The 23951-nt window shown below is 38.1% G+C and overlaps 2 protein-coding genes across 4 annotated transcripts; both read left to right on the plus strand.

Annotated features, from left to right (window-relative positions):
• The first annotated feature begins 611 nt into the window (after positions 1 to 611).
• Positions 612 to 3648, plus strand: rs1a (retinoschisin 1a). The gene is made up of 6 exons (XM_065242096.1): positions 612 to 739; positions 989 to 1014; positions 1095 to 1215; positions 2276 to 2417; positions 2510 to 2705; positions 2839 to 3648. The coding sequence occupies exons 1-6, from the start codon at positions 685 to 687 to the stop codon at positions 2989 to 2991; spliced, it is 693 nt and encodes a 230-aa protein (XP_065098168.1). The 5' UTR covers positions 612 to 684; the 3' UTR covers positions 2992 to 3648.
• A 1369-nt stretch (positions 3649 to 5017) lies between these two features.
• On the plus strand, positions 5018 to 23948 carry ppef1 (protein phosphatase, EF-hand calcium binding domain 1). Of its 3 annotated transcripts, XR_010520915.1 has the most exons (22): positions 5018 to 5214; positions 5945 to 6063; positions 8408 to 8440; positions 9401 to 9528; positions 9688 to 9748; positions 12046 to 12215; positions 12317 to 12431; positions 15122 to 15168; positions 15325 to 15491; positions 15634 to 15670; positions 15821 to 15970; positions 16103 to 16456; positions 17791 to 17976; positions 18085 to 18227; positions 18305 to 18411; positions 18492 to 18655; positions 20062 to 20146; positions 20522 to 20853; positions 22321 to 22462; positions 22629 to 22802; positions 23433 to 23597; positions 23769 to 23948. XR_010520915.1 is itself a non-coding variant. In XM_065241109.2 (18 exons), the coding sequence occupies exons 2-18, from the start codon at positions 5955 to 5957 to the stop codon at positions 20719 to 20721; spliced, it is 2256 nt and encodes a 751-aa protein (XP_065097181.1). In that variant the 5' UTR covers positions 5018 to 5214; positions 5945 to 5954; the 3' UTR covers positions 20722 to 21838. The 3 variants fall into 3 exon arrangements, 1 of the variants encoding a protein (XP_065097181.1); XR_012335058.1 differs by lacking the exons at positions 22321 to 22462; positions 22629 to 22802; XM_065241109.2 differs by lacking the exons at positions 22321 to 22462; positions 22629 to 22802; positions 23433 to 23597; positions 23769 to 23948 and having other exon boundaries at positions 20522 to 21838.
• Positions 23949 to 23951: the final 3 nt, after the last annotated feature.

Consider the following 23951-nt stretch of genomic DNA (forward strand, 5'->3'; position numbering starts at 1 on the left):
TGAATGGATTAGATTTTTTTTCACCAACACAAAAAAATCTGTCCATGTGTTTTAAAGGGTACGAGTGGGAAACAGACTCTAATGTATAATTTCAGGTAGTCTGACAACCATAGAATTTATTTTCTAATAACTGTAATTAATAACAATTAAAATAATGTCTACCCAGCTATGTCCTAGAATAATTTCATTGCAAACACCTGTCTAAATAAAATAAATGTTTGAGATATATAATTAAAATTATTGATAGTCTCTGTAAATAAGATATCATAAGCTGTATTATTAGCAGTGATTACAATAGAAACTCTTAAAAAGACAAACAACCAGAAACCGTGACTAAAGGATTTGATTATTGAGACGTTGAAACGTTTATCCCATCAGATATCACACTGTATGTAGTGATATCAACAGATTGGGATATTGAATTGAGTTAATTGCATGCATTGAACCATTAAGTGGGTCACAGAAGGTGACCACCCGGGTCGTCTGGAATCATTTGGCTATTCCTCTCTTTTTAACAGACAGGGTTTGAACTGGGATGTGAATGATGTCAAACTAGCTTTTAGCAGTATAAAAGGAGGAGCTTTGAGATAAAGAGTATTAGATGAGGCCATTAGTGCTCTGTGGATTAAAGTAATCCAGCCCCTTTAATATCGGTGCGGTCCACCACTCGAAAAATAAATCATCATGGAGTACAGACTGCAGCACATGTTACTGTTGGCCATCCTGCTGGTGACTAAAGGTATGTGATATTGAGTTATATTATTTTCAATACGTTTCAAACATTGTTGCATTTAAAGAGTGTGTAAAATGAATGATGAACAATGATGAAGCATAAAATATATTTGCTATGAAAACTAAATGTATATGATTTCATACATAAGCTCTGGAAATTATACTTCATTTGTATTAATATTTTGTTTAAGATACTTTTAAGATGTTAAAACGTTACAGTCTTTCATTATATGCACATTTTCTGCATTTTGTCCAGGTTTTGATGGGCTTCAGGCTCAAGAGGTAAATGTAATTGATATTGCTATTAGTAACAATAAAAAGACAATTTCTCCATAATTTACTCTGTTTACATCTGCGCTCAGGATGGCAATGAGACATGGGCTGAAAAAACTTGCAAATGTGATTGTGATGAAGATTCCTCTTACAAGCTGCTGTCTAAAGGTTTTAGATCCACCTGGGCACAGGGCATGGTCTGCATGCCAGGTGAGAAAGATAACATAATACTGTACATAGATTTCTCTAAATCAGATCAAATATTTTGTGTTGATAATGAGAGTAATTATGTAAATGAGATCCTGGTTTGTTTTGCACCCCATTGTATAAAACACAAACATTTATCTAATTAATCAAATAATACCACAAAAATGTTGTGTATCAAGTACACAGCATCAGAATGAGACTTTGCTCCTCTTTTTGAAAAGAGATGGATTAGTTAGCACTAGCTGGTGCCCTTTGAAAACAAGATGGCAGGGCATGTGCGAATGAGCTGGCGCCCGGACAAGCCCGTGCCTGCACCTGAGCACAAAGTCATTAATCATTTGGTTGCAGTTTCACCTGGGCCATGTGTGCCATCGCTGCGTCCCAATGGCTCACCACCACAGGGCAGACATGCTCCATTAACACAAAACCGCTTGTGCTCAGAGTCCTCTGAGACAAATGTGGTACAATCAAATGAAAGTGAGGAAAACTGGAAAAAAAGGATAGAGAGGGGAGAGCAAGAATGGCAGAGCTGAACAGAGCGTGGGTTCATAATCCCATTAGTTCCAGTAGAAGGTGACTGTGATGTTAAGATTAGAAAGACAAGAATAGGTCAGTCAAACTGTTATGAAATGCAATGTTAATGATAATTCAATAAAATGTACGTTTTTTGTTATTTTAAAGGAAGTATTATATAAAATTGTTAGAGATGGACTGTTATGTAAAATAAATGATGGGACTAGAGCTTATGGTGGAACGTGACCATCTGTCAACCTAAAGTCTTAATGGATGTTCCTCTTGCACTATGTGGAACTAAAGCTTGGCTTTTGGGATTGCAAAGTCACAAACAGAACAGTTCTGGATTAAAAAAGCTCCTGGCTTAATGCTTTGTCCATTTCAACACAGCATAGATAAATCTCTCTAATCCTGTGATTATTGTTTCATTAAGATGACTTTGTTAAATACTTCTGTCCATAGAGTTTTGTAATTCAGAGCTGCCTTACAGTGACAATGAAAACCCAGCTGATTTACATGACATACTGATGCTAAGTGATGTGATTTTCAGAGTGTCCTTACCATAAGCCCCTTGGTTTTGAGGAAGGGTCTGTGACATCAGATCAAATCAGCTCCTCCAATCAAGAGCAGTATACGGGCTGGTTCTCCTCCTGGACTGCAAACAAAGCAAGACTCAACAGTCAGGGATTTGGGTGAGTTGTTATCATTTCCCTGTGAAGGGTTGCCTTTTTGTAAATGATGTATTTTTATATTCTCTCTGTCACTCTTGTCCTTAATCTCTTAGGTGTGCCTGGCTGTCTAAATTTCAGGATACCAACCAGTGGCTTCAGATTGACCTGAAAGAAATCAAAGTGGTTTCTGGTATCCTGACCCAGGGGCGCTGTGACTCGGAGGAGTGGATGACTAAATACAGCGTGCAGTACCGCACCAATGAGAAACTCAACTGGATCTACTACAAGGACCAGACTGGAAACAACAGAGTATGAAAATAACCCTTCCCTCATATATGGCAAATGTGGCATATGACAAGACCATCTATTGCAGTATTACAGATTTTAAGAAAATGCCTGCTTTGTTTTTGGATTTATTTAGTTGCTAGTTTTTTCTTTTCAGTTGTTCTATGGGAACTCTGACCGTTCATCAACAGTCCAGAACCTGCTGCGTCCACCTATCGTAGCGCGTTACATCCGTATCATACCACTGGGTTGGCACACCCGCATCGCTATCCGCCTGGAACTACTACTTTGCATGAATAAATGCATCTGATCCAGTGGATGCCAACAATGCAATACCCAACTATTTCCTGCACTGTCCCTTTTCTTATACTGTACTCCAACATGCCAAAGTGAAATTACTGTCCTATGTTTATTCTTTTTATGAACAAGCAATCTGTTATTTTATATGGAAGAAATTAGATGAACTAGAAAATGTTAGATTTACACAATAGATCTGTTTTTATATATTCTAGAATATATAAATATTCTGTCCAATATTTACCCAGCATTGGGTTAAAAATAACCCAGCAAAATTAATAGTGCAATATAAGGCCAAAGACCCTCTCTGGTTGATAAAAAAAGCTTGCAAATCTGAAAAGATTATTTGGGGAGATCACATGGGTTTGTATTGGGTGTGATATTTTTGTAAAGGTAATGTAGAGTAGTTCCTCACTGTAACCAATTACAGTGACAGTTACTACTTTGTTTACCTGTGTTCATGGCTCACCTGAAAAGTCTTTGTTGAACACTTATATCTAAAGCATCATACATTCAATTTATGTTTCCCAAGTTTATGTTCCCAATAGTATTTTTTATTTAAACAAAGAACACACCACCTAGCCTACTGTACCTTGAATGTTTTCTAGTAATTAATTTAAGTAGCCTATTTGATCTGATGTGAATGAGTTGTGATGTGTATTGTTTAGGAACAAACTGGATTAAAATGCAAAATAAATAATGCAAACAAATAATAGTAATTTTTTTAACATGACGGATTCTACTTAGTATATAAAACATCATGTCTAATATTAATTACCTGTTTCAACTAACCGCCAAAAGCGTGCACAAAATTTCAAAGACAGCGCAGAAACAAGATTTCTTTCCTACTTGAGTTTGGAAGTTGATATTGTTCATAACAATAATAATACAATTGTTTAATTTAATTAATTATTAAAAACTGGCATCTCCGTGGACAGGATGTGACGTCACAACATGAGCTTAGGCTACACCTGCTTGTTAGTCATTAGAAATTGATTACACATACTTTAAAATGCGAGATTTTTTATAGCATTATTTGTAGACTACTCCGACCATCATGAAAGCTCCTGGACTTACAACCAAACGGTGCACAACATCAAGAAGCACGATTTCAAAACCCAGAGGCCATGCCACGTTTATGTACGCGATCCGACAACAGGTTTGTTTTAAGAACATTCATGCTAGAGAAAATTAATTTCAGCTTGAATACAAAGATTTATGTACAGTTTCTGTCACACACAGACGGACTCGACGGAAATGAGACGTGTAAATGACGGTGTAAGCAGATGTTTTCTCCAGAGAGTGGGGTCGGAGGCGTCGCGACTCTCTTGCTTTGGCCGCCACCGAACCGTCACGCGCCGGGAAGTTCAGCAGGCCTGGAATCAACTGAGACGCCGGAGAACTCCAGCCGCATTGGCTGGTGCTTGAACATTTATTTTTTAATGATTTTGATTTTTACTGTTTTAATTGGTTTAAATATTTAACTATTAAAATAAAAAATGTTTATAATCTGAGTTTATTTTTTTTAAAGCTTGACTTAGAGCGAGTGTTACTCACGTGTTTATTTCAAATAGAAATTAGCATCCATGTGTCCTTTCTTTGATGTAACACATTCATGAAGTGTTACCTTGACAACAGCGCGCATGCGCGCCCATCCAGTACTACATCAGTTGTTAATTCAGCAGTATATCAAATGTTGTTAGTATTTTACGTCAGCTGCTGTCTTAAAGTAAAATAGAAGCTGAAATGCTTGCTTGTCTAAAATGCACTGCGAGAACTCGTTCACGAGCTGTGATCACAAATCACTTCCTTGAAGTGACAAGCGCAGAAATCCAAAAGAGACATTTAACTAAAACAAGTACGCAGTTCTTTATTTTTTTTACCCATAGTATTGGAAGCTGAAAGAATTAAATAGCTGAGATAAACAAATGGTTATTTTTTTTACATTAAACTCCTCAAACAGACATATTCAGTCGTTGACGGTAGCCTTTTTTTCTGTCAGTGTGTAGGCTGGGCGTGACGATGCACAGCTGATTCGCAAGCGTCAGTGAAAGCTGCGCGCACGGTGCGCGTTTCAGTCACGAGCTTCATCTGACACCTGTGGTGCTTCATCGCATTCGTTCACGTGTACGAATGACTGATTACTTGTTTTTATCTTCAGCATCTCATCCCTATACGTCGTCCTTTCCTACATTGTTGCACGCGCAATTGATATTTATTGATGAGCCACGTAAAGGTAACTTTTATGCATCATGTTTGTATATCACTATGTATTCGTAATTGTTGTATGGTTCATGATATTTAAGGTTCTGTTGAGGGGAATAAATGGCTTGTGTTTGGTTTCTGTGTTTATTAAAATATATAACCTGTTAGTTGAAGTAAAACCATATAACTAGTTTATCGGTTTTACGACACATATGTTAATCGATCTACAAAAACCATGGTTACTATAATTTACTATAATGAAGCCATTGATAATTTTCAGAAGGGTAGATGTAAACGATAAATTTGGAGTTTGACACGCCTTAGAAATATTAAGCATCACAGCGGAGACAATAAGTTCAGTTAACCTGATTTTAAAATACACAATTTAGCTTACTACTATTTGCAAAGTAAATTTACTTAACGTTGTGAAGGGGATATGCAACAATCTATCGCAGTCTCCTAGAGAGATTGATCATTGTTAAAAGGGTCTTTTGAATAGCTCTTAAGGAGGCAGATTAAAGTCCAGGATGATCTGCAGTAAGTATCTTCTGTTGCTTTATTCTAGAACAGACAGAATGTGACTGCTTTAATTCCCAAATGATCCTTTTTTCTACTGCCATTTCACTTCATTATGAATATCAAAACTGGACTAATGGCACTTTTTAATTTGAAAAAAAATGTAAGGTTTATTTAATTAACATTAATGAGTACTGCTAAAGCTAATACTGTTTTGGAAACAACCATTCTGTGTTTTTGCACAGGTTTTTCTGGATGCTAAATGAAGAGGAAAACCAAAATAATTTGTCAGATTCAAGAAGTGGCATCATGGGATGCGGCACATCCATTGCTGTTGAGAACCAAACGCGACCCTCAGAGACAGGTAAATACAGATTTTTTTAAATATTTTAAAGCTTTTGTATGCTTTCTAGTTCTTTGCACATAAAAACAAAGTTCACCAAAAATAAAAATGTACACACTGTTGTGTTATTCCAAACGTGTTTGCTTAAGATTATTGTGGAACACAGAGATATTTGGCAGTCCAGGTTGTTTTTTAAGTCACTATGAAACGTAAGTACTGATTGTATTCTTTACATACAAGTTAAAGGTGGGGTGCACGATCTCTGAAAGCCAATGTTGACATTTGAAATCACCTAAAACAAACACTCCCCACCCCAATAGAATCTGCACCTTCTTTTGATAGACCCTCCCCACACATACACAACCCAGGCAACGATGTGGTTAATAGACACGCCCCTTACTGCTGATTGGCTACAAGTGTGTTTTGGTACTCAGCCCAATTTCATTTTCCATAGCGTTTCTTAAAAATCATGCACCCCACCTTTTAAAGGTCTTCTGAAGTGAGAAAAAAATGTAGGCAGGAATGAAAGAGATCTGGTTGGCTGGTTGGAAGTTGGCCCATGTTTCTAATTGTTAATCACCACAATCTTTTTCCAGGCAGAAACAAGGCTGCGTTCCACTCCAAATTTTTATGCCCTTCCCTCACAAACTTCTTGTTGACTCATCCACTTCTTCACGAAGTTAAGACCGGGGTTCCCAGAGGGAAGTGCTTAGGGAAGTTTGCGAGTGCCTGTCGAAAAGTGAAATGGACCGCACCCTGGGCTGTATCCAAATACTCACCCTTGCTGTCTTGGCACTTGACCACTTGACTACTTGCATGACGTATTTCCTGTATTTGGCCCAAGTGTTTTAGTGGCTGTGAAGATCCCAAGCGTGCATGTAAAATGATTCACCCGATGGGACACACTTAGGCCTAGCCCACACAGACACGGGTATTTTTTATAACCAGAGTTTTTCCTCCTGCGGTTTAAAAAAATCCCCTCCATACATGCTCAGTTTAAAAGAAATCTCCGCCTACAGGAAGATGCAAAACATGTGATTACGCACTGTCAAGAGCATGCCACACCAGCAGGCGGTGATATAACCCTGATCGTTAACCCACATTGGCCAATCAGAAGCCTTAATCAGAAGCAAATCAGAAGTGTACTGTCTCCACAACAACACGGCAAACGGCGTTTCTGAAAAATCTCACCCTGGCAGGGATTTCAAAAAAATTTTGTTTCAGTGATGTGATAATGCGTTTCCGTGGGGACGAACGGCCAAATAAAAAAAAACATGTCCATGTGGACAAGGCATTAGCCAGTGTAAAAATGTCAAACTAGGTAGCAGCAATTCAGCAATTTGCACTAAAACATATTCATTTATTTTTAACATTTTTAAGTGTTTCTCTAAATAAAATGAACATCTAAACACTCTAAAATTAACATTTGCTGAACCCTAAAGCTGATTATTTACACTAAAACTTTCTTTCTTTGCACCTGTAAAAAAACTCACTCTTCATTTTGTACATGTAGCTTTATTAAAAGTTTATTATTTATTCAGTAGTCCCTAAAAAAAGACACAATTAATGTTGTTACTAATTATGTGATAAAAGCAGTTGCAGATGTTTTACAAAACGCATAACAATGCAGCTTTTTGCACCAATAAAATGTGCAACACTTTCCGTTTACAACCAAAATATGTAATATCCATTATTAACTTAGAATTAAAAGTTTTTGCGAGTCGACATCTCCGAAGGTCTGTGCGAGAGTTTTACGATTTACATCCAGAACATGATGCATGATGGGATACACTTAGCCTTGAATTCTGCTCTGAAGCAGTACAAGAGATAGTGTGTGTTTAGTGTGCCACTGCACTTTTGCCAGTGTGCCACTGCACTTTGCCAGTTTTAAGACATGGGGCAGTCTTGCTCACTTACTTCCTGTGCACGCGTTCTCAAGTGGCCAAGACCGCAAGTGTGGGTATTTGCCTTGGATGCAACTGGATGCAACCCAAGTCTTCGATAGCCCTGCCCTCACAATGTTCCTCATGACAGGAAGTTAAGAGAGGGTGTTTCGAGGAGTGGAGGAGGTTAATGTTTTTGATGATAACTACAATATTCCATTAATTTCCAGTTTAAAGTGACTTTAAGCCATACATGTGGATGGGGACCAGAGTAAAGCTTGCACTGCTTTCTGCAACTTTGCTCATTTCATTTATTTTTTCAAATATAGATGATTTTTATATAGGCCTACTTGCAACACTGACTAAAATCAGTCTGTTTTCCTTTATTCACCTGTAACATTAGCCTGAGTTGATTTCAATTTTAACTTTCTCTGCTTTCAAGGCTTTACTCAAACTATTTAATTTAATTACCTCTTACACAGATCGGTCCATCAAGCAGTCCAGCCCAGCTCTGAGTAAGGCATTTCTTCAGCATCTGTCATCACTGTCTGTGACCCATTTGTGTTCATAGTCAAGTACTAGTTGGCATCAAAGCACCAATTAACTATTCAAAACAACATTTTTTCACAGAAGAGAGTGGACATAGTGTAATTTGGGGGTGCAGATCTGTTGATGGTGGAATACAGAACTTAAAGGTGCTATAAGGAAAATTTTAACATTTGGACTAGAAAAATAAATTCACTGATTAAATTGTCCATAAATCTCACACCCGTTTCGAAGTGTACAAAAATGGACCAAATTTAGATTCTGTGATTAGTTTAGATTGGCCAGAACAGATTCAGGTGTACAAGGGTTCAGGTGTCCATTTGTTTAGGTAAATGAATGAGCAATTCTCTTGATGTTCTCAAACCCAGCTCACAATTGCTCCATATGTTTGTGTTCTCTACTGAAGCATTGTCTCTGACGCCTATCTACTGTTCATTCTCCTCAGTTGCTCTTTGTATTTCTTTAATTAGCACCTGTGATATTGACCCCCTGAGATGAGGTTTATTTTTAGTAGTGTCTATTCACACAAGTGTTCTGGAAGATGTAATTGTCCCTGTGCCAAGAGTTGCTAAAGCATGATGTGCATTAAAGCATGATGTTAACATGGCAACTTGAATCTGATATGACAAACAAGAACAAGCATCAGTACGTTTTTGAGTTGATGTTTTGCTATTGTATTTTATTTCTTTAGATAATATACGGAAAATACATTTCTGAATCCTTCTGGAACTAATAAGCAATTGCATACATACGACTACAAATAGTTTATATCTATTTTAACTTTATGTTGTACAAACTGCTGTTTTTGGTGAATCCACACCCCCATTGCATCGTAAGCATTCCAGTAATTCTTTGTTTAACAACTGTGGTTATACAGCTTAAAGACTTGTGTTCACACCAGCCACTTTTTTGTATTGTATGATCTTTAGCTATAAAAGCTGCCATTTTGATCCAGCGTTGGTACAGACGGTATGTTGCTCGTCTGGAGATGAGAAGACGCTACACCTGGAACATCTTTCAGTCCATTGAGTATGCAGGTGAACAGGACCAGCTACAGGTATAGACATATGTGAACTGGGCACAAAAAATACATTTTTGGAAAAATGCATAGTCTTTGAAAAATGATCAAGTTTACATCAGCGCATACTTTCTTGCTTAAATATTGTATCCTAATTGGACAGTTTATTTGATTAAAACTTATTTTTAATTTCTATAGCTGTCCAGTTTCTTCACTTTCATGTTGGACAACTTCACGCAGGTGAATGAAAATGGACCAGGTAACAAAATTGGAGTGTTTAATATCTATCTATTTTTCACATGGAAATTAACCAGATTATTATGGTTTATTTAAAGGAAAACGCCACCGTTTTTCAACATTTTACAACTAACTTAGATGAATTAATACATACCTATCTTTTTTCAATGCGTGCACTTTTAATCTTTGTTCAGCACTTCTTGAATGTGTTGGCATTTAGGCCAGCCCCATTCATTCCTATGGCTCCAAACACAAGTTTTATTTTGTGCCACCATACTTAATTGTATAACTACTCATGTAACAGTCATTAAATAGGGAAAACATGGAAGTGTTTGGTGGCTTCTAAATTAATCCCTGTTTGGAGCCATAGGAATGAATGGGGCTAGGCTAAATGCTAACACATTCACGAGGCACTGTACAAAGATTAAAAGTGCATGCATTGAAAAAAGATAGGTGTGTATTAATAAAGTTGAGGTAAGAACATAGTAAAATATTGAAAAACGGTGGTGTTTTCCTTTAAAGTAGTGTCTCTGCATAACAACTAGGGATAATATAAAAAAGACGGTTTATATATAATTTCATTGTTTTAATATCAAATCAATTTGGTTGTCCCTCATCACACTTTTAGAAGGTCCACAGAGCATTTGATTTTGATCCAAACAGTCTCTCTCTCTGGACTGTTGTACACCCATCCTTTCAGTGATTCCAAAAACCTATGGATGCAGTTGCTTAGCAACCTTGGGAGATCCCCTTTTGAGTGGTGATAATGCAGAGAGAGAGAGAGAAAACGATGCAGCATCCAGCCTCCGCAGGCAGCTGCTAAAACTACAGAATTACAGAACACAATTAGTGCCAGCTTTAGTCAAGCAGAGAAACAAAAACCCAAATGAGATCAGAGGGAAGCAGTAGACATCTCTCACGAGACAACACACTCATATTGCAGAATGCATAGAATGTCAAGACAGTGTTTTTGAAGAGCACCCCTAGCACTGAAAACAGCACTGCTGCAAATATTAAATTGTTTTACCCGACTGTTTTTGTGAATGCTATGTTGACTGAAGCTACAGCAGGTTTAGTCATATTGATTGGACCTTACGTGCCAGTTATTCATGTTGTTGGATATTTTTCATGTTTGCGCTTTTTTAGTGAGAGTCTCTGCTTGTTGGCCAGTGAGGTTTATTATGGTCTTGGTTTGACCCCACACTGTCAGACAAAAAGATACAAAAACTGTCACTGAAATGGTACTCTTCTTTAAAAGGTTTACTACTTATGTACAGCAATGTATCTTTGGGGTACCTCTGAGCTATTACTATGCACCCTTTAGGTGTACATTTTTAAAAGCGTACCACTGTCCCAGTGACAAATTTTGGACATTTATTCTGAGAGTGCAACGAATGAAGATACAGTTAAAAGCGTCTGCCAAATGCATTAACGTAAATAAAGTATAGTGTAGAAGGGTATGTCTTTATTTTTGATACAAAATCTAAGTGGAGCAATCGTTGTGTGTTGTGTGTACCACACACTAGGCAAGCAAGGCATTGTAATGTCTTGATAGTATCAAAGGATCAAACTATTTTGATACAGCCACAGACAAAAAACAATGTGCACACATTTTTTTTACAGACTACTAAAATGAATATTTAATATATGTCCAGATTTGAGCGCTGTTTATGTGAGCCCAAATGGAGATCAGTACTGCTTGTTTATTTGTAACAGAGAATGATGTCGATCCAGGACGAGATGATGTTACATTTATTCTCTTTCAATACAAACATCTGTTTCTGAATTCAAGTCTGTCTGCATAAATTTATGGTCAACCCTGCAAATTTACATTTTCAATAATGACACAATAGGCAGGCAGTCCTCAAATCCCTGTGCAGGGCAAGACACTAGGACAATGTGCCATTTTTACATTTGCATTGTTTCCTGTGTGCTGGGTGTTTTGATGGGAAATGCTGATAAGCCTCTGATTAATTCTCAACCTAAAGTCTATTATAATTTATTTAATAACTATAAAATTGTTGATATTGGCTGTCCTCCTGTTTTCATGTTCCAGCTACATCCCCAGTACTGCCTAACAACAACAACAACACAAATCCTTTTGATGTTCTAATATGCGTTTTGTGATGCACATTAAAATACATTTTATAAGGCTACTTTTTTCGGTCTCATTTACTCTTACTGGTATAAGAGATTTAGTTGAACTAATTCAATGAAAACATTTTATCAAACAGGCTCCATTATGGGGATCTTGGTATGGAAGATGCATTTAACCATTCATTTAACCATTTGAATGCAACCATTATTTTTTTAACCCAGACTTGATCTCTCACCTTTTGGACTCTGTGGTCGACCCTTTAACTGAGGAGGTCAGACAGCTGAAGTACGAGCAGATTGTTGTGCCAGAGTCATACAGCGGTCCTCGTATCTCTTTCCCACTGAGTGTGACTGATACCAATGCCCTGCTTAGTGCCTTCAAAGAGGAGCAGGTACAACAATATAAAACATTCACTAATATGAGCCAAAAGCTTAAAGGATCTTTAAAATGCCTTCCAAATTAATCCATAATCTAAAACTTTGTCATTTTCAGACTCTTCATGGAAAATTTGTGCTGCAGTTGCTATACGAAACGAAGAAGTTTTTAAAACAGATGCCGAATGTCATATACCTGTCGACGTCTTATGCAAAAGAGATTACTATTTGTGGTGAGATAATACATGTTTTGTAAATTACTAGAATGGTCAACTAACCAGACTACACTTAAAAAAATGCTTATTGGTTATTTTCAACCCAGTTTGGGGTCAAAAAGTGACGAACCCAGCCCGTTGGGTGGTAATTTAACCTATGCGGAGTGGTTTTAGAGGAAAACACCACCACTTTTCAATATTTTACTATGTTCTTACCTCAACTTAGACGAATTAAGACATACCTATCTTTTTTTATGCGTGCACTTAATCTTCGTACAGCGTGGCGTGAATGTGTTAGCATTTAGCCTAGCCCCATTCATTTCTTAGGATCCAAACAGGGATGAATTTAGAAGCCACCAAACACTTCCATGTTTTACCTATTTAAAGACTGTTACATGAGTAGTTACACAAGTAAGTATTTTTAAGCAGATAAAAAGTGAGAACTATATGGTATGGCGGAAGAGCACTTAATTTTCAGCACTTCCACCTTGGGGTGCAGTGACATCATCATCCTGACTACTCGCCCTCTCGCTCAAACTTCCATCAATATTACTGTGCCTGAGGTCGAAGTGCTACAAACTAAGTGCTCTTCCGCCATATAATATAGTTCTCATTTTTTATCCACCCCGTTTTGTGCCACCATACGTACTAGTGTAAAGATTAAGTGGATGAATTGAATAAAGATGGGTATGTAATAATTAGTCTTAAGGTGAGGTAAGAACATAGTAAAATATTGACAAACTGTGGTGTTTTCCTTTAACTAATTGTATAGTATAAACATTTTTTGGTAGCCTGACGTTGCCATACTCAATTCTAGTCAGAATTTGAGTCTGATACCGCTCCATTGAGCTATAATTATGAGGCGTGTCTCAACCGAAAAATGCCTCTCCACTCAATTGGATAGAGCTATGACCAATCAGAGCAACGGAGTGTGTGACGTATGTTGAAATTACGTCTTTTGCAGCCTGACTGAACTGCTAGTTATTTCGCTACAATGACACTAACATTGTGATTATACTAAGTCTGAGTAAGCGAACGTACATCAACACCTACTATGTTTACAACATTTCGTTTATATCACAACATTAAGTATTTACTAAGTCATACAGTAAGACTATCTCTTACCATTTGTACGTTAGGTGAACTTCATCCACAACGATACCCATTACGTTGGCTTGAAAATATTGGAGCCTAGCATGTCCCTCCACTTATTTAGCAGCCACCATTCCGGGATTCCGAAAAGAAGCTGGCAACGACCGCTAATTATATCCATCTCGTCGTGCACGCCGAGTTGCATCGCCGTGATACCCATTTCAGTTGCGACCAACTTTTGCCATCAACAAATGCCTTGCTCGCGTTTCTCTGTTCCTCTTTTAAAATCAATGCTCTGTCGATATCTTTTTCGAAAAAGGTTGTTTCCTTGACTCTTCGATAGGTAGAAAGCTTAGCTTAAAAAGACTCAATGTCAGAATCCACACATCTGAATTCTACAGCGGCAGCCATTTCGTTAAACAGATTAAACACACGCGCTCTTTGGTGACGTGGTTCATTACGTTACTGTTGATCATCTGTCCATCATCGTATAAAGCCCGCCCTGACAATTTGATTGGTTCGACCAGCTTTGGGTCTAGCATAGTAGCTCCTCAACGAAGAAACCCCAGACCGATCTTCCCGTTCTCAAAATGTTGTGGGCGGGGCTAAGATCGGCTGGCACCCAGGCTAATTTTTTGGATTAATCTAACCCAACTGCTGGGTTCATCACTTTTTGACCCAACGCTGGGTTAAAAATAACCTGTAGGCATTTTTTGTGTATATAAGGGATGATCAGATTTCTTATGCAATATTGATTTAGGTTAAAAATAAATGTATAATGTGATAAGAAAAAAATGAAAAAGGCGAAATTAGTGCTTGAGTTAAAAATACAGTTTATACAGTTTGACCCAGAGTTGGGTTAAAAAAGGAAGAGCCCAGCCGTTGGGTTAAATTATTCCAGAACATTTTATCCCAACATAGCTTAAATTACAACCCATTGGGCTCGTTCCTTTTTGACCCAACACTGGATTGGCCAGCATTTATTTACATTTATGCTTTTGGCAGATGCTTTTATCTAATGTGGCATACGTGCATTCAAGCTATACATTATTATCATTATTATTATTATTATTATTATTATTATTATTACTTCATATTTTATCAGTCTCTGTGTTACTGGGATCAAACCCCAAACCTTTTGCGCTGCTAATGCAATGCTCTAACAATTAAGCTACAGGAGCACTGTAGATTTCAAATATTTCAATAGATTGCTGTAATGAATCAAAATAAATATTTTGTGATATTGCATATCAGTCAGAGCAATACACTTTTAAAGAATCCCACCTAGGATGAATTGCAGCGGTTTGCACTGTGTAATTAAGATACTCAATGTGTTTGAAATATTGCATGAGAAATAGAGATGGCAAAATGAATGTTTGAGTGCTTACTTATTTTGCACTTCATAAAGCTCTTCAGTTTACCTCAATGGGCTTTTTACAGACAACCTGCATCATTTCCGACTCAACAGCGCTCCAGATTCAATTAGTACAGAAAAACATGCATAAACAACTGGATGTTGGAAAACTCTGATAGATCTGCACATCATAACATTTTGAATATTCTTATTTTGCTTTTTCATCACTAATATCAACATCAGACTTCTTTTTCTCATGCAGGAGATCTTCATGGAAGACTGGATGACTTACTGCTTATATTTTACAAGGTAAATGCAGAGTTATTCTTAAATGGTAGAATATAATTTCTTTTTACATATCTTCAGGGGTAATTTACCTTTGAAGTGTCAGGGGAATGAGTTCTTTAAAGCCTTGGACGTCAACGGTGACTAATAACATTCAAGTTATATTGCCTTATTACCCAGAACGGTCTGCCCTCTGCTGAGAACCCCTACATATTCAATGGAGACTTTGTGGATCGAGGAAAGAAATCTATAGAGATTATCATCATACTATTTGCCTTCCTGCTGCTCTACCCAGACCACATGCATCTGAACAGAGGAAACCATGAGGACCACATCATGAACCTCAGGTAGCGTGTTAAATCTCCCAGTTTAACAGAAATACACTTCCTACATAAAGACATGGAGTACTGCTTAATGAGGCATGTGTGAGGGTCTGTTCTGTACTGCATCAACACCAGAAATTGCCTTATAAAATATATTTTCATGCAGATATGGATTCACAAGAGAAGTCATGCAGAAGTACAAGGTACCGTTTATCTATGCAGTGCACATTAAACATTAAATCTCAAAATTAATGTGGAGTCATTTTTCAGTTGCTTGTAAATTGCACTTCTGGACGCATGACATCACTGCCCCCTTTTGGCCATTTATAGAAATGCATATTATTTTTTGATAGAAACATGGAAGGGAAATCCTACAGCTTTTACAAGATGTATTCAGCTTACTTCCACTGGCAACTGTCATTGATAACAAAGTCCTTATAGTTCACGGTGGCATATCAGACACGACTGATCTGGACTTCCTGAGCACTGCAGAAAGACATAAAGTAAGGAATACTTCAAATTCTCATAATTTACCCACCCTCATGATATGACTTTTTTTAGTTGAACACAATCAGAGTAATAATAAAATTTCTTCTTGAAGTCAGCAGTCCTGATAACATGTCTTAACTTCCCAGGTGAAATCTGCTCTTAGGCTGCCCAAACGCAGCTTGGATCATCTGAATGTTCAGTCCTGCAGTCGCAGCAGCAGCAGACAGAGCGGCAGGTCCAGGCTGGGCAGCCCCTGCTCCACAGGCCGAACCAGCCGTGCATCCAACAGGAGGAAGAAGCGTTTCACCAAACAGGAGAGCTGCTCTTCGTCGTCTTCATCCTCTTCTTCTTCTTCTTCATCATCATCTAGGAACACTCCTCATCGTCTTCCTCCACCATCCCCCAGTCTTCCTTTAGAGGTGCTCCAGGTCCCTTTCCTGGACTCCTTTGTATCTCTAGAACCTCCCGAGCCACCCAGAGAGGAGCTGGAGTGGAAACAAGTGAGTTAATGCTGTTCCTAATATACCATTGTTTAAAAGTTTAGAAACGTGTGACTGAAATGTTTCTCAAGATTTAAAAAAAAAGATAATTTACTCACCCCCATGTCATCCAAGATTACCTTACACATTCACCTAAAGGATTATTAGGAACACCTGTTAAATTTTTCATTAATGCAATTATCTAATCAACCAATCACATGGTAGTTGCCTCAATGCATTTAGGGGTGTGGTCCTGGTCAAGACAATCTCCTGAACTCCAAAATGAATGTCAGAATGGAAAAGAAAGGTGATTTAAGCTATTTTGAGGGTGGCATGGTTGTTGGTGCCAGACGGCCCGGTCTGATTATTTCACAATCTGCTCAGTTACTGGGATTTTCACGCACGACCATTTCTAGGGTTTACAAAGAATGGTGTGAAAAGGGAATAACATCCAGTATGCGGCAGCCTGTGGGTGAAAATGCCTTGTTGATGCTATAGGTCAGAGGAGAATGGGCCGACTAATTCAAGCTTATAGGAGTGCAACTTTGACTGAAATAACTCATTACAACCGAGGTATGCAGCAAAGCATTTCTGAAGCCAAAACACGCACAACGTTGAGGCGGATGGGCTACAACAGCAGAAGACCTCACCGGGTACCACTACAATTTGCATGAGCTCACCAAAATTGGACAGTTGAAGACAGGAAAAATGTTGCCTGGTCTGATGAGTCTCGATTTCTGTTGAGACATTCAGATGGCAGAGTCAGAATTTGGCGTAAACAGAATGAGAACATGGATCCATCATGCCTTGTTACCACTGTGCAGGTTGGTGGTGTAATGGTGTGGGGGATGTTTTTTTTGGCACACTTTAGGCCCCTTAGTGCCAATTGGGCATTGTTTAAATGCCACGGCCCATCTGAGCATTGTTTCTGACCATGTCCATCCCTTTATGACCACCATGTACCCGTCCTCTGATGGCTACTTCCAGCAGGATAATGCACCATGTCACAAAGCTCGAAACATTTCTAATTAGTTTCTTGAACATGACAATGAGTTCACTGTACTAAAATGGCCCCCACAGTCACCAGATCTCAACCCAATAGAGCATCTTTGGGATGTGGTGGAACGGGAGCTTTGTGTCCTGAATGTGCCTCCCACAAATCTCCATCAACTGCAAGATGCTATCCTATCAATATGGGCCAACATTTCTAAAGAATGCTTTCAGCACCTTGTTGAATCAATGCCATGTAGAATAAAGGCAGTTCTGAGGGCAAAAGGGGTCAACACAGTATTAGTTTGGTGTTCCTAATAATCCTTTAGGTGAGTGTATGTAACATGGACTGTTTTTCTTTACAGATTGTGGATATCCTCTGGAGTGACCCTAAAAATCAAAATGGCTGCAGTCCAAACACCTTCCGTGGTGGGGGCTGTTACTTTGGGCCAGACGTAACGCAGGCACTTTTGCAAAAACACGGCCTCTGTCTGCTCATTAGATCACATGAGTGTAAACAAGAGGGCTATGAGCTCTGCCATAATGGACAGGTGAACACTAAAACCTTTTTGAAAACACATTTTGTGATCTCATTACACTGCACCACACGTCCTACGTATCTTTAGTTTTAATGATACATGATATTTTTCTTTTTAAAGGTTATCACTATTTTCTCTGCCTCTAACTACTATGAAGAGGGCAGCAACCGTGGAGCATACATCAAACTGGGGCCTGAACTCGTCCCTCGTTTCTTCCAATATCAAGTCAGTCGCTGCACCAGAAAACTGACTCTTCATCAGAGGTACTGCCACAACATTAGTCTGCCAAGTTTTTATGCAGAAGTATGTGATCTTGTGACAATGCCTTTATGTGTTTCAGAGTTCGTGCGGCGGAAGGATCTGCTCTTAGGGCTCTGAAAGAGAAGCTCTATGCTCACCGCTCTGAGCTGATAGCTGCCTTTCAACAGTATGACATAGACAACACAGGTAGGCTTTGTTCCCAGTGCACCTGTGTGCCATTTGAGTGTTAAATTCGATTGTAATTTGTTTCTCTTTGTCTCCTGCAGGCCGTATCTCCATTAGCGAGTGGGCACAGGTGGTCGAGTCTATTTTGCGGTTGGATCTGCCATGGAGAACCCTGCGTCCTCGCCTGGCCCGTCTTGGGCCGGATGGTGAAGTGGAGTATGAGTCATGCTTTGAGGACATCACCCCTGGAGAACCCATTCCTCCGGTTACTATCTTATTGTATTTTGGTCATATTTCCTACTGTTTAAAGGGACACTCCACTTTTTTTTATGGCTAGGAACTATACTCTCATTCTGGCATAATAATCAAGGACTTTGCTGCTGTAACATGGCTGCAGGAGGCGCAATGATATTACGCACTGCCCAAAAATAGTCCCCTTGGTTACTTTCAATAGCAGGGGACTATTTTCAGGTGCTGCGTAATATCATTGTGCCTGCTGCAGCCATTTTACGGCAGCAAAGTCCTTGATTATTACACCAGAATGAGAGTATAGTTCATAGCCATATCTGCCTAGAAAATCGCAGCCTTTAATTTTCCGTCGGTCTAAGTACACCATGTAACTACAGAAGAGTCAAGTTTTTAATAGGAAAAGTATCAAAACGCTTTGGTTATTTTAAGCGTTATGCTAATGGTCTAATCAGATTCAATGGATTATGCTAAGCTATGCTAAAAGTGGTACTGCCAGACCCGAAGATCAGCTGAATGGATTCCAAAACGGTAAAAATCAAATGTTTAACTCTAGGCGAGCTGGAAAATGAGCATATTTTCTAAAAAAGTGGAGTGTCCTTTTAACTCTTTCCCGCCATTGACAAGTTATCTTGTCAATAAAGAAAAAACGTTTGCATAAAAAAAGTGTTCCTAGCCAATTTTTATGTTAATATCAGGGCTCCATTTTGCCACCAAAATTTGAGAGTGTGCCACTGAATTTTACATCTAGTCGCACATGTGCGACCAGTAAATTTGACCTTTTTTTTTGACTTAACCAACTCATGAAAAAACTGAAGCCAAAACATTATTTACTAATTTTAAACTCTATGTATGTTTTGATAATCATTCTGAATCTGATCTCTAACAAAATTCCTTCACAAAAATGCCATTATTTCAGCTTTTTGCTAAATGAAAAAAATATTTTTAAAGAAAAATACCCATATTTAAGAGTTTATAAGCAGAGAAAAAATATAGATAGGATGAAATGTTTTTTTCACGTTTTGTTTGTTTGTTTGTATTTTGTTTGTTTGGAAGCAGTTGGTCTGTTCATTCATTCGATATATTTATATGTTTAAATATTTTTAGATAAAATTTTCCCGGTAGGCATTTTGTGAAACTTTTGTGAACATCACAAAAAATGCTGGCGGGCAACTTAAATAAAAATGGCTGGGGGAATGAGTTAAAAATACATGATGACCAAAATAGCAGATTTTTGACACATTTTTAACATTGTGGAGTATATTGTCACACTGCCTATCCATACAGAAATCTCATATATTGCCATAAACGTTTGTTTAAAAGATGACAATATATCAGATTTATGTGTAGGCGAGTTAACATTCAATATTGTTTATCAGTTATTATAACATTCTTGTTTTATATAATATAGATTTTTGGTTTTAGGTGACACCAAACCTGGCCGAAACTCTTTATAGGTACAGAACTGACCTGGAGATCATATTTAACATCATAGATAAGGATCATTCAGGTACTCAGCATTCTGTTTCTTATAATCTTACTTATACTTGAAAGGGATAGTTCACACAAAAATAAAAATGAATGTTGTTACAAACCTGTATACATTTCTTTCTTATGATGAACACAAAGACATTTATTTTGAGGATTGTTTGTATCCAAATCGATCATGAACCCCATTCACTTTTATAATCGGAAAAAGAATACTATTGAAGTGAATGGGGCTTCTGTTTTTGTTACAATCTTTCCTCAAAATATTTTTCTTCGTTTTCATCAGAACAAATGTATACAGATTTGTAGCAACATGAGAGTGAGTATATAATTTTTGGGTGAACTATCCCTTTAAATATGCATGTGATCCAAACCAATTTTCCACCTGTACATGTAGGTCAGATCTCCATCGAGGAGTTTCGTCAGACCTGGAAGCTCTTCAGTTCTCATTTGGGGGTGGCTGTGAATGACCAGGCCATAGATGACATGGCTAGAAGCATTGACTTTAATAAAGACGGCAGCATTGATTTTAATGAGTTCCTGGAGGCTTTCAGGCTTGTGCATAAACTGGATGTCAAAGAGCAACAGCAGGGTTAATACTGGATGATCAGCTCACAAGACGGACTCTTCTATTCATCATTTTTATTTTCATCTTAACTCATAAAACCCTATGTACAACATAAGCAATTACTCATAGCATGACTTTCAAGGATTTGTGTTTTTCTAAAGGTAAAGAGTTTCAATCTTACTAGCTTGTGTTAAGCAAATGTGAAAGAGCTTTAAAGGTGCACTGTGTAGATGTAGATTTTTACCAGCATCTAGTGGTGAGATTGTGACAGCTCATCACTCCCTTTCGAAATGCAACCTACGGTAGCCACCACAGGACAAACATGTCATCATCTGAGAGAATGTAGTGACAAAACGTGCTCTGTAGAGCAGTTTGTCTATTCAAGGCTACTGTAGAAACATGGCGCCGCAAAATGGTGACTTCCATGTAAGGGGACCCAAGGTGTATGTAGATATAAACGGCTAATTTTAAAGGACAAGTTCGGTATTTTAGACTTAAAGCCCTGTTTTCAGATTGTTTATGGTCAAATAGAATGGTTTTGACTGAAATTTCGACATTTTCGGCTGCCCTGAGAATTTTCGCTTGTTTGTGTTTCAGCTCAGACCTCTACAATGGCTGTATAGGTGCACTGGAACAATCCTTCCTAAAATGCATTAAACTTTCGTTTACAAAGACGAGAAACTCACCGAGTGGTCAGGGGTGTTCACTGATATGCTCACACAAAAATCGCGTTAAAAGATGCTTTCCAACAGCTGTTTTAGCATTCGTTGTTAACTTGTGGACCTATTTCCCCAAACGCCTCACACCCGTACATTCTTCCGCTTAGAGCTTGAATAATAAACACTCCAGCCCAGGAGATGGCGCTAATCCGCCTTTGCCAATTGCAAGAATAGAAACAAAGTTCCCGGCGTGGAGTAATACCGTACCTCACAGGACGTCTAATACAGTCAATGGAGTTGGTAAAAACTACGATAAAACCTGTTGGAATGCGTCTTTTGGAGCGATTTTTGTGTGAGCATACCAGTGAACACCCCTGACCACTCGGTGAGTTTCACGTCTTTGTAAACGAAAGTTTAATGCATTTTAGGAAGGATTGTTCCAGTGCACCTATAAAGCCATTGTAGAGGTCTGAGCTGAAACACAAACAAGCGAAAATTCTCAGGGCAGCCGAAAATGTCGAAATTTCAGTCAAAACCATTCTATTTCACCATAAACAATCTGAAAACAGGGCTTTAAGTCTAAAATACCGAACTTGTCCTTTAAGATAATAAAAACGTAACAGTTCCTTATGTAAGGTCTTTATACACCACTGATAATATATTATATTGCATTTCTGTCAAGAAATCCTTTTAAAAGTTACACAATGCACCTTTAATCATAATATTTTTTGAGTGCCATAATAGGTGACTATAAATAAAATATATTGACATAATTTACATAATAATAATAATACATGTTAATATTTACATTTCTTGACTACTTATGTGCTATAGTTAATTATATTTTTTTCATACACTCTGTGGTAAATAAGCACAGACTTTGCTGCTAACACATCCTTGTGCCTGTGTCTCCTCCCTTTTCCCGTTCCCCTCCTTTCCCCTCTCATCCCTCAATTCCTTATCTTGCAGACTTTCACTAGTGTCAGTGTGCCCGAGTGATCTGTACGTCTGACACTCTGGATTTCAAAAGCCAGTGAAACTTACTCAATAATGCTGGTTTGGAGAGGTCTGCTGTTTATATTTCTGATTCAGCTCTGGGCATTAACTCCAGGTACTGTTTAACAATTTAGACATTTTTGCATATTGACTGATGGAGCTCATAGTTAACCTAATGCTGTCATGTGAATACAAAAGCAAATAAATTGTTTTTGCAGTCTTGAACCAAACTTGTAGTTTTAAGTTATTGTTTTGGTGCATGTTCCGTTTCCTTTTGTTAGGCTTTGCTGATAAAGGCTGCAGTGGTTTTCGGCATTTGGAAAATGGACGTAAGTTTTTCCGGTACGGAGGACTGTATGTTACCTTCACGTGTAATCCAGGGTTCAGGATCCATGGTCATCGTACTAGCAGCTGTGTGTCTGGACAGTGGGCCAGAAACCCACCACTGTGTGTGGGTCAGTGAATTTTTGTGTTTATGAGATATTTCTTGACTGTTAAATCATCCATACAGTGAATGAACGATGTTTCAGCAAAGAAATGTATACCAGTGTGTCTGCAATAATACCAAACTTTATATTAAGCTATAATTTAATATATAATGTAATACAATATTTGATTGCATGGTAAAGGTTGTGTGTAATAGACATATCAAGAAAATCTGTCTTTTTCCATGTTTAAGTGCTATAATTGGGTCCCCAGTGCTTCTATCAACCTAGCAAATGTGAAAAAGATCAACCCAGTGACGTAGTTTTGGTAATCCATTCTCTGCAAGCATGTGAAAAAAGGTCACTGAAAGTTGGCTCCCCTTGTGATGTCAGAAGGGGATAATACCACCCCTTAATCTGCACTATTCAACCACGGCACTGCCATTTAGTGCAGAGATCAGCTCATTTGCATTTTAAAGGACACACCCAAAAAATGCAAATTTTAACATGTTATATTAAATTATATATATGGTATTTTGAGTTAAAATTTCACATACGTACTCTTGGGAGACCAAAGATTTATTTTACATCTTTAAAATGTCTTGTAAAATGTCCCCTTTAATACATTATTCTTATGCCATAAATTCCTCCATACCCCAGCGCCAGGATGTTCCAGCCCTGGTGATCTCTTACAAGGCAGTACTGTTGTGTCTCATGATGGATCTTTGGCCTTTTTCCGCTGTGATGCTGGATTCAATTTGTTTGGTTCTGCATTGCTCTACTGCAAAGGAAAAATCTGGAATGGCACCAAACCTGTCTGCAAGGGTATGGTCCTGAATTCATAGAAATATCATATGCCTTTATTGGTATAGTTATTACCATAAGCAACCATATATTTTGACCTTCAAGTAATAAATAAAATTATTCAGTCATGCACTGGATTTGTTTTTGGCCCTTACACTCATTACATATGTCATTGCTTTTGGGTTTCTACAGTTGCTGATATCATGAGTGTTCATCTGATGCAAGACTCATTACATGAGGGCCCTGAAGCTCCTGTCAGCTTAAAAGTTCACTTGCATAGCCATTTAAACACGCTTGCAGTCACTGCTCCCAAAGATGCTTTTCTCAAATCAGCATTGCTTGGTGTTCCTCACATCAAAGTTAGCTTCACAGGAG

This window comes from Paramisgurnus dabryanus, chromosome 14 (assembly GCF_030506205.2).
Source record: "Paramisgurnus dabryanus chromosome 14, PD_genome_1.1, whole genome shotgun sequence".
NCBI lineage: Eukaryota > Metazoa > Chordata > Actinopteri > Cypriniformes > Cobitidae > Paramisgurnus > Paramisgurnus dabryanus.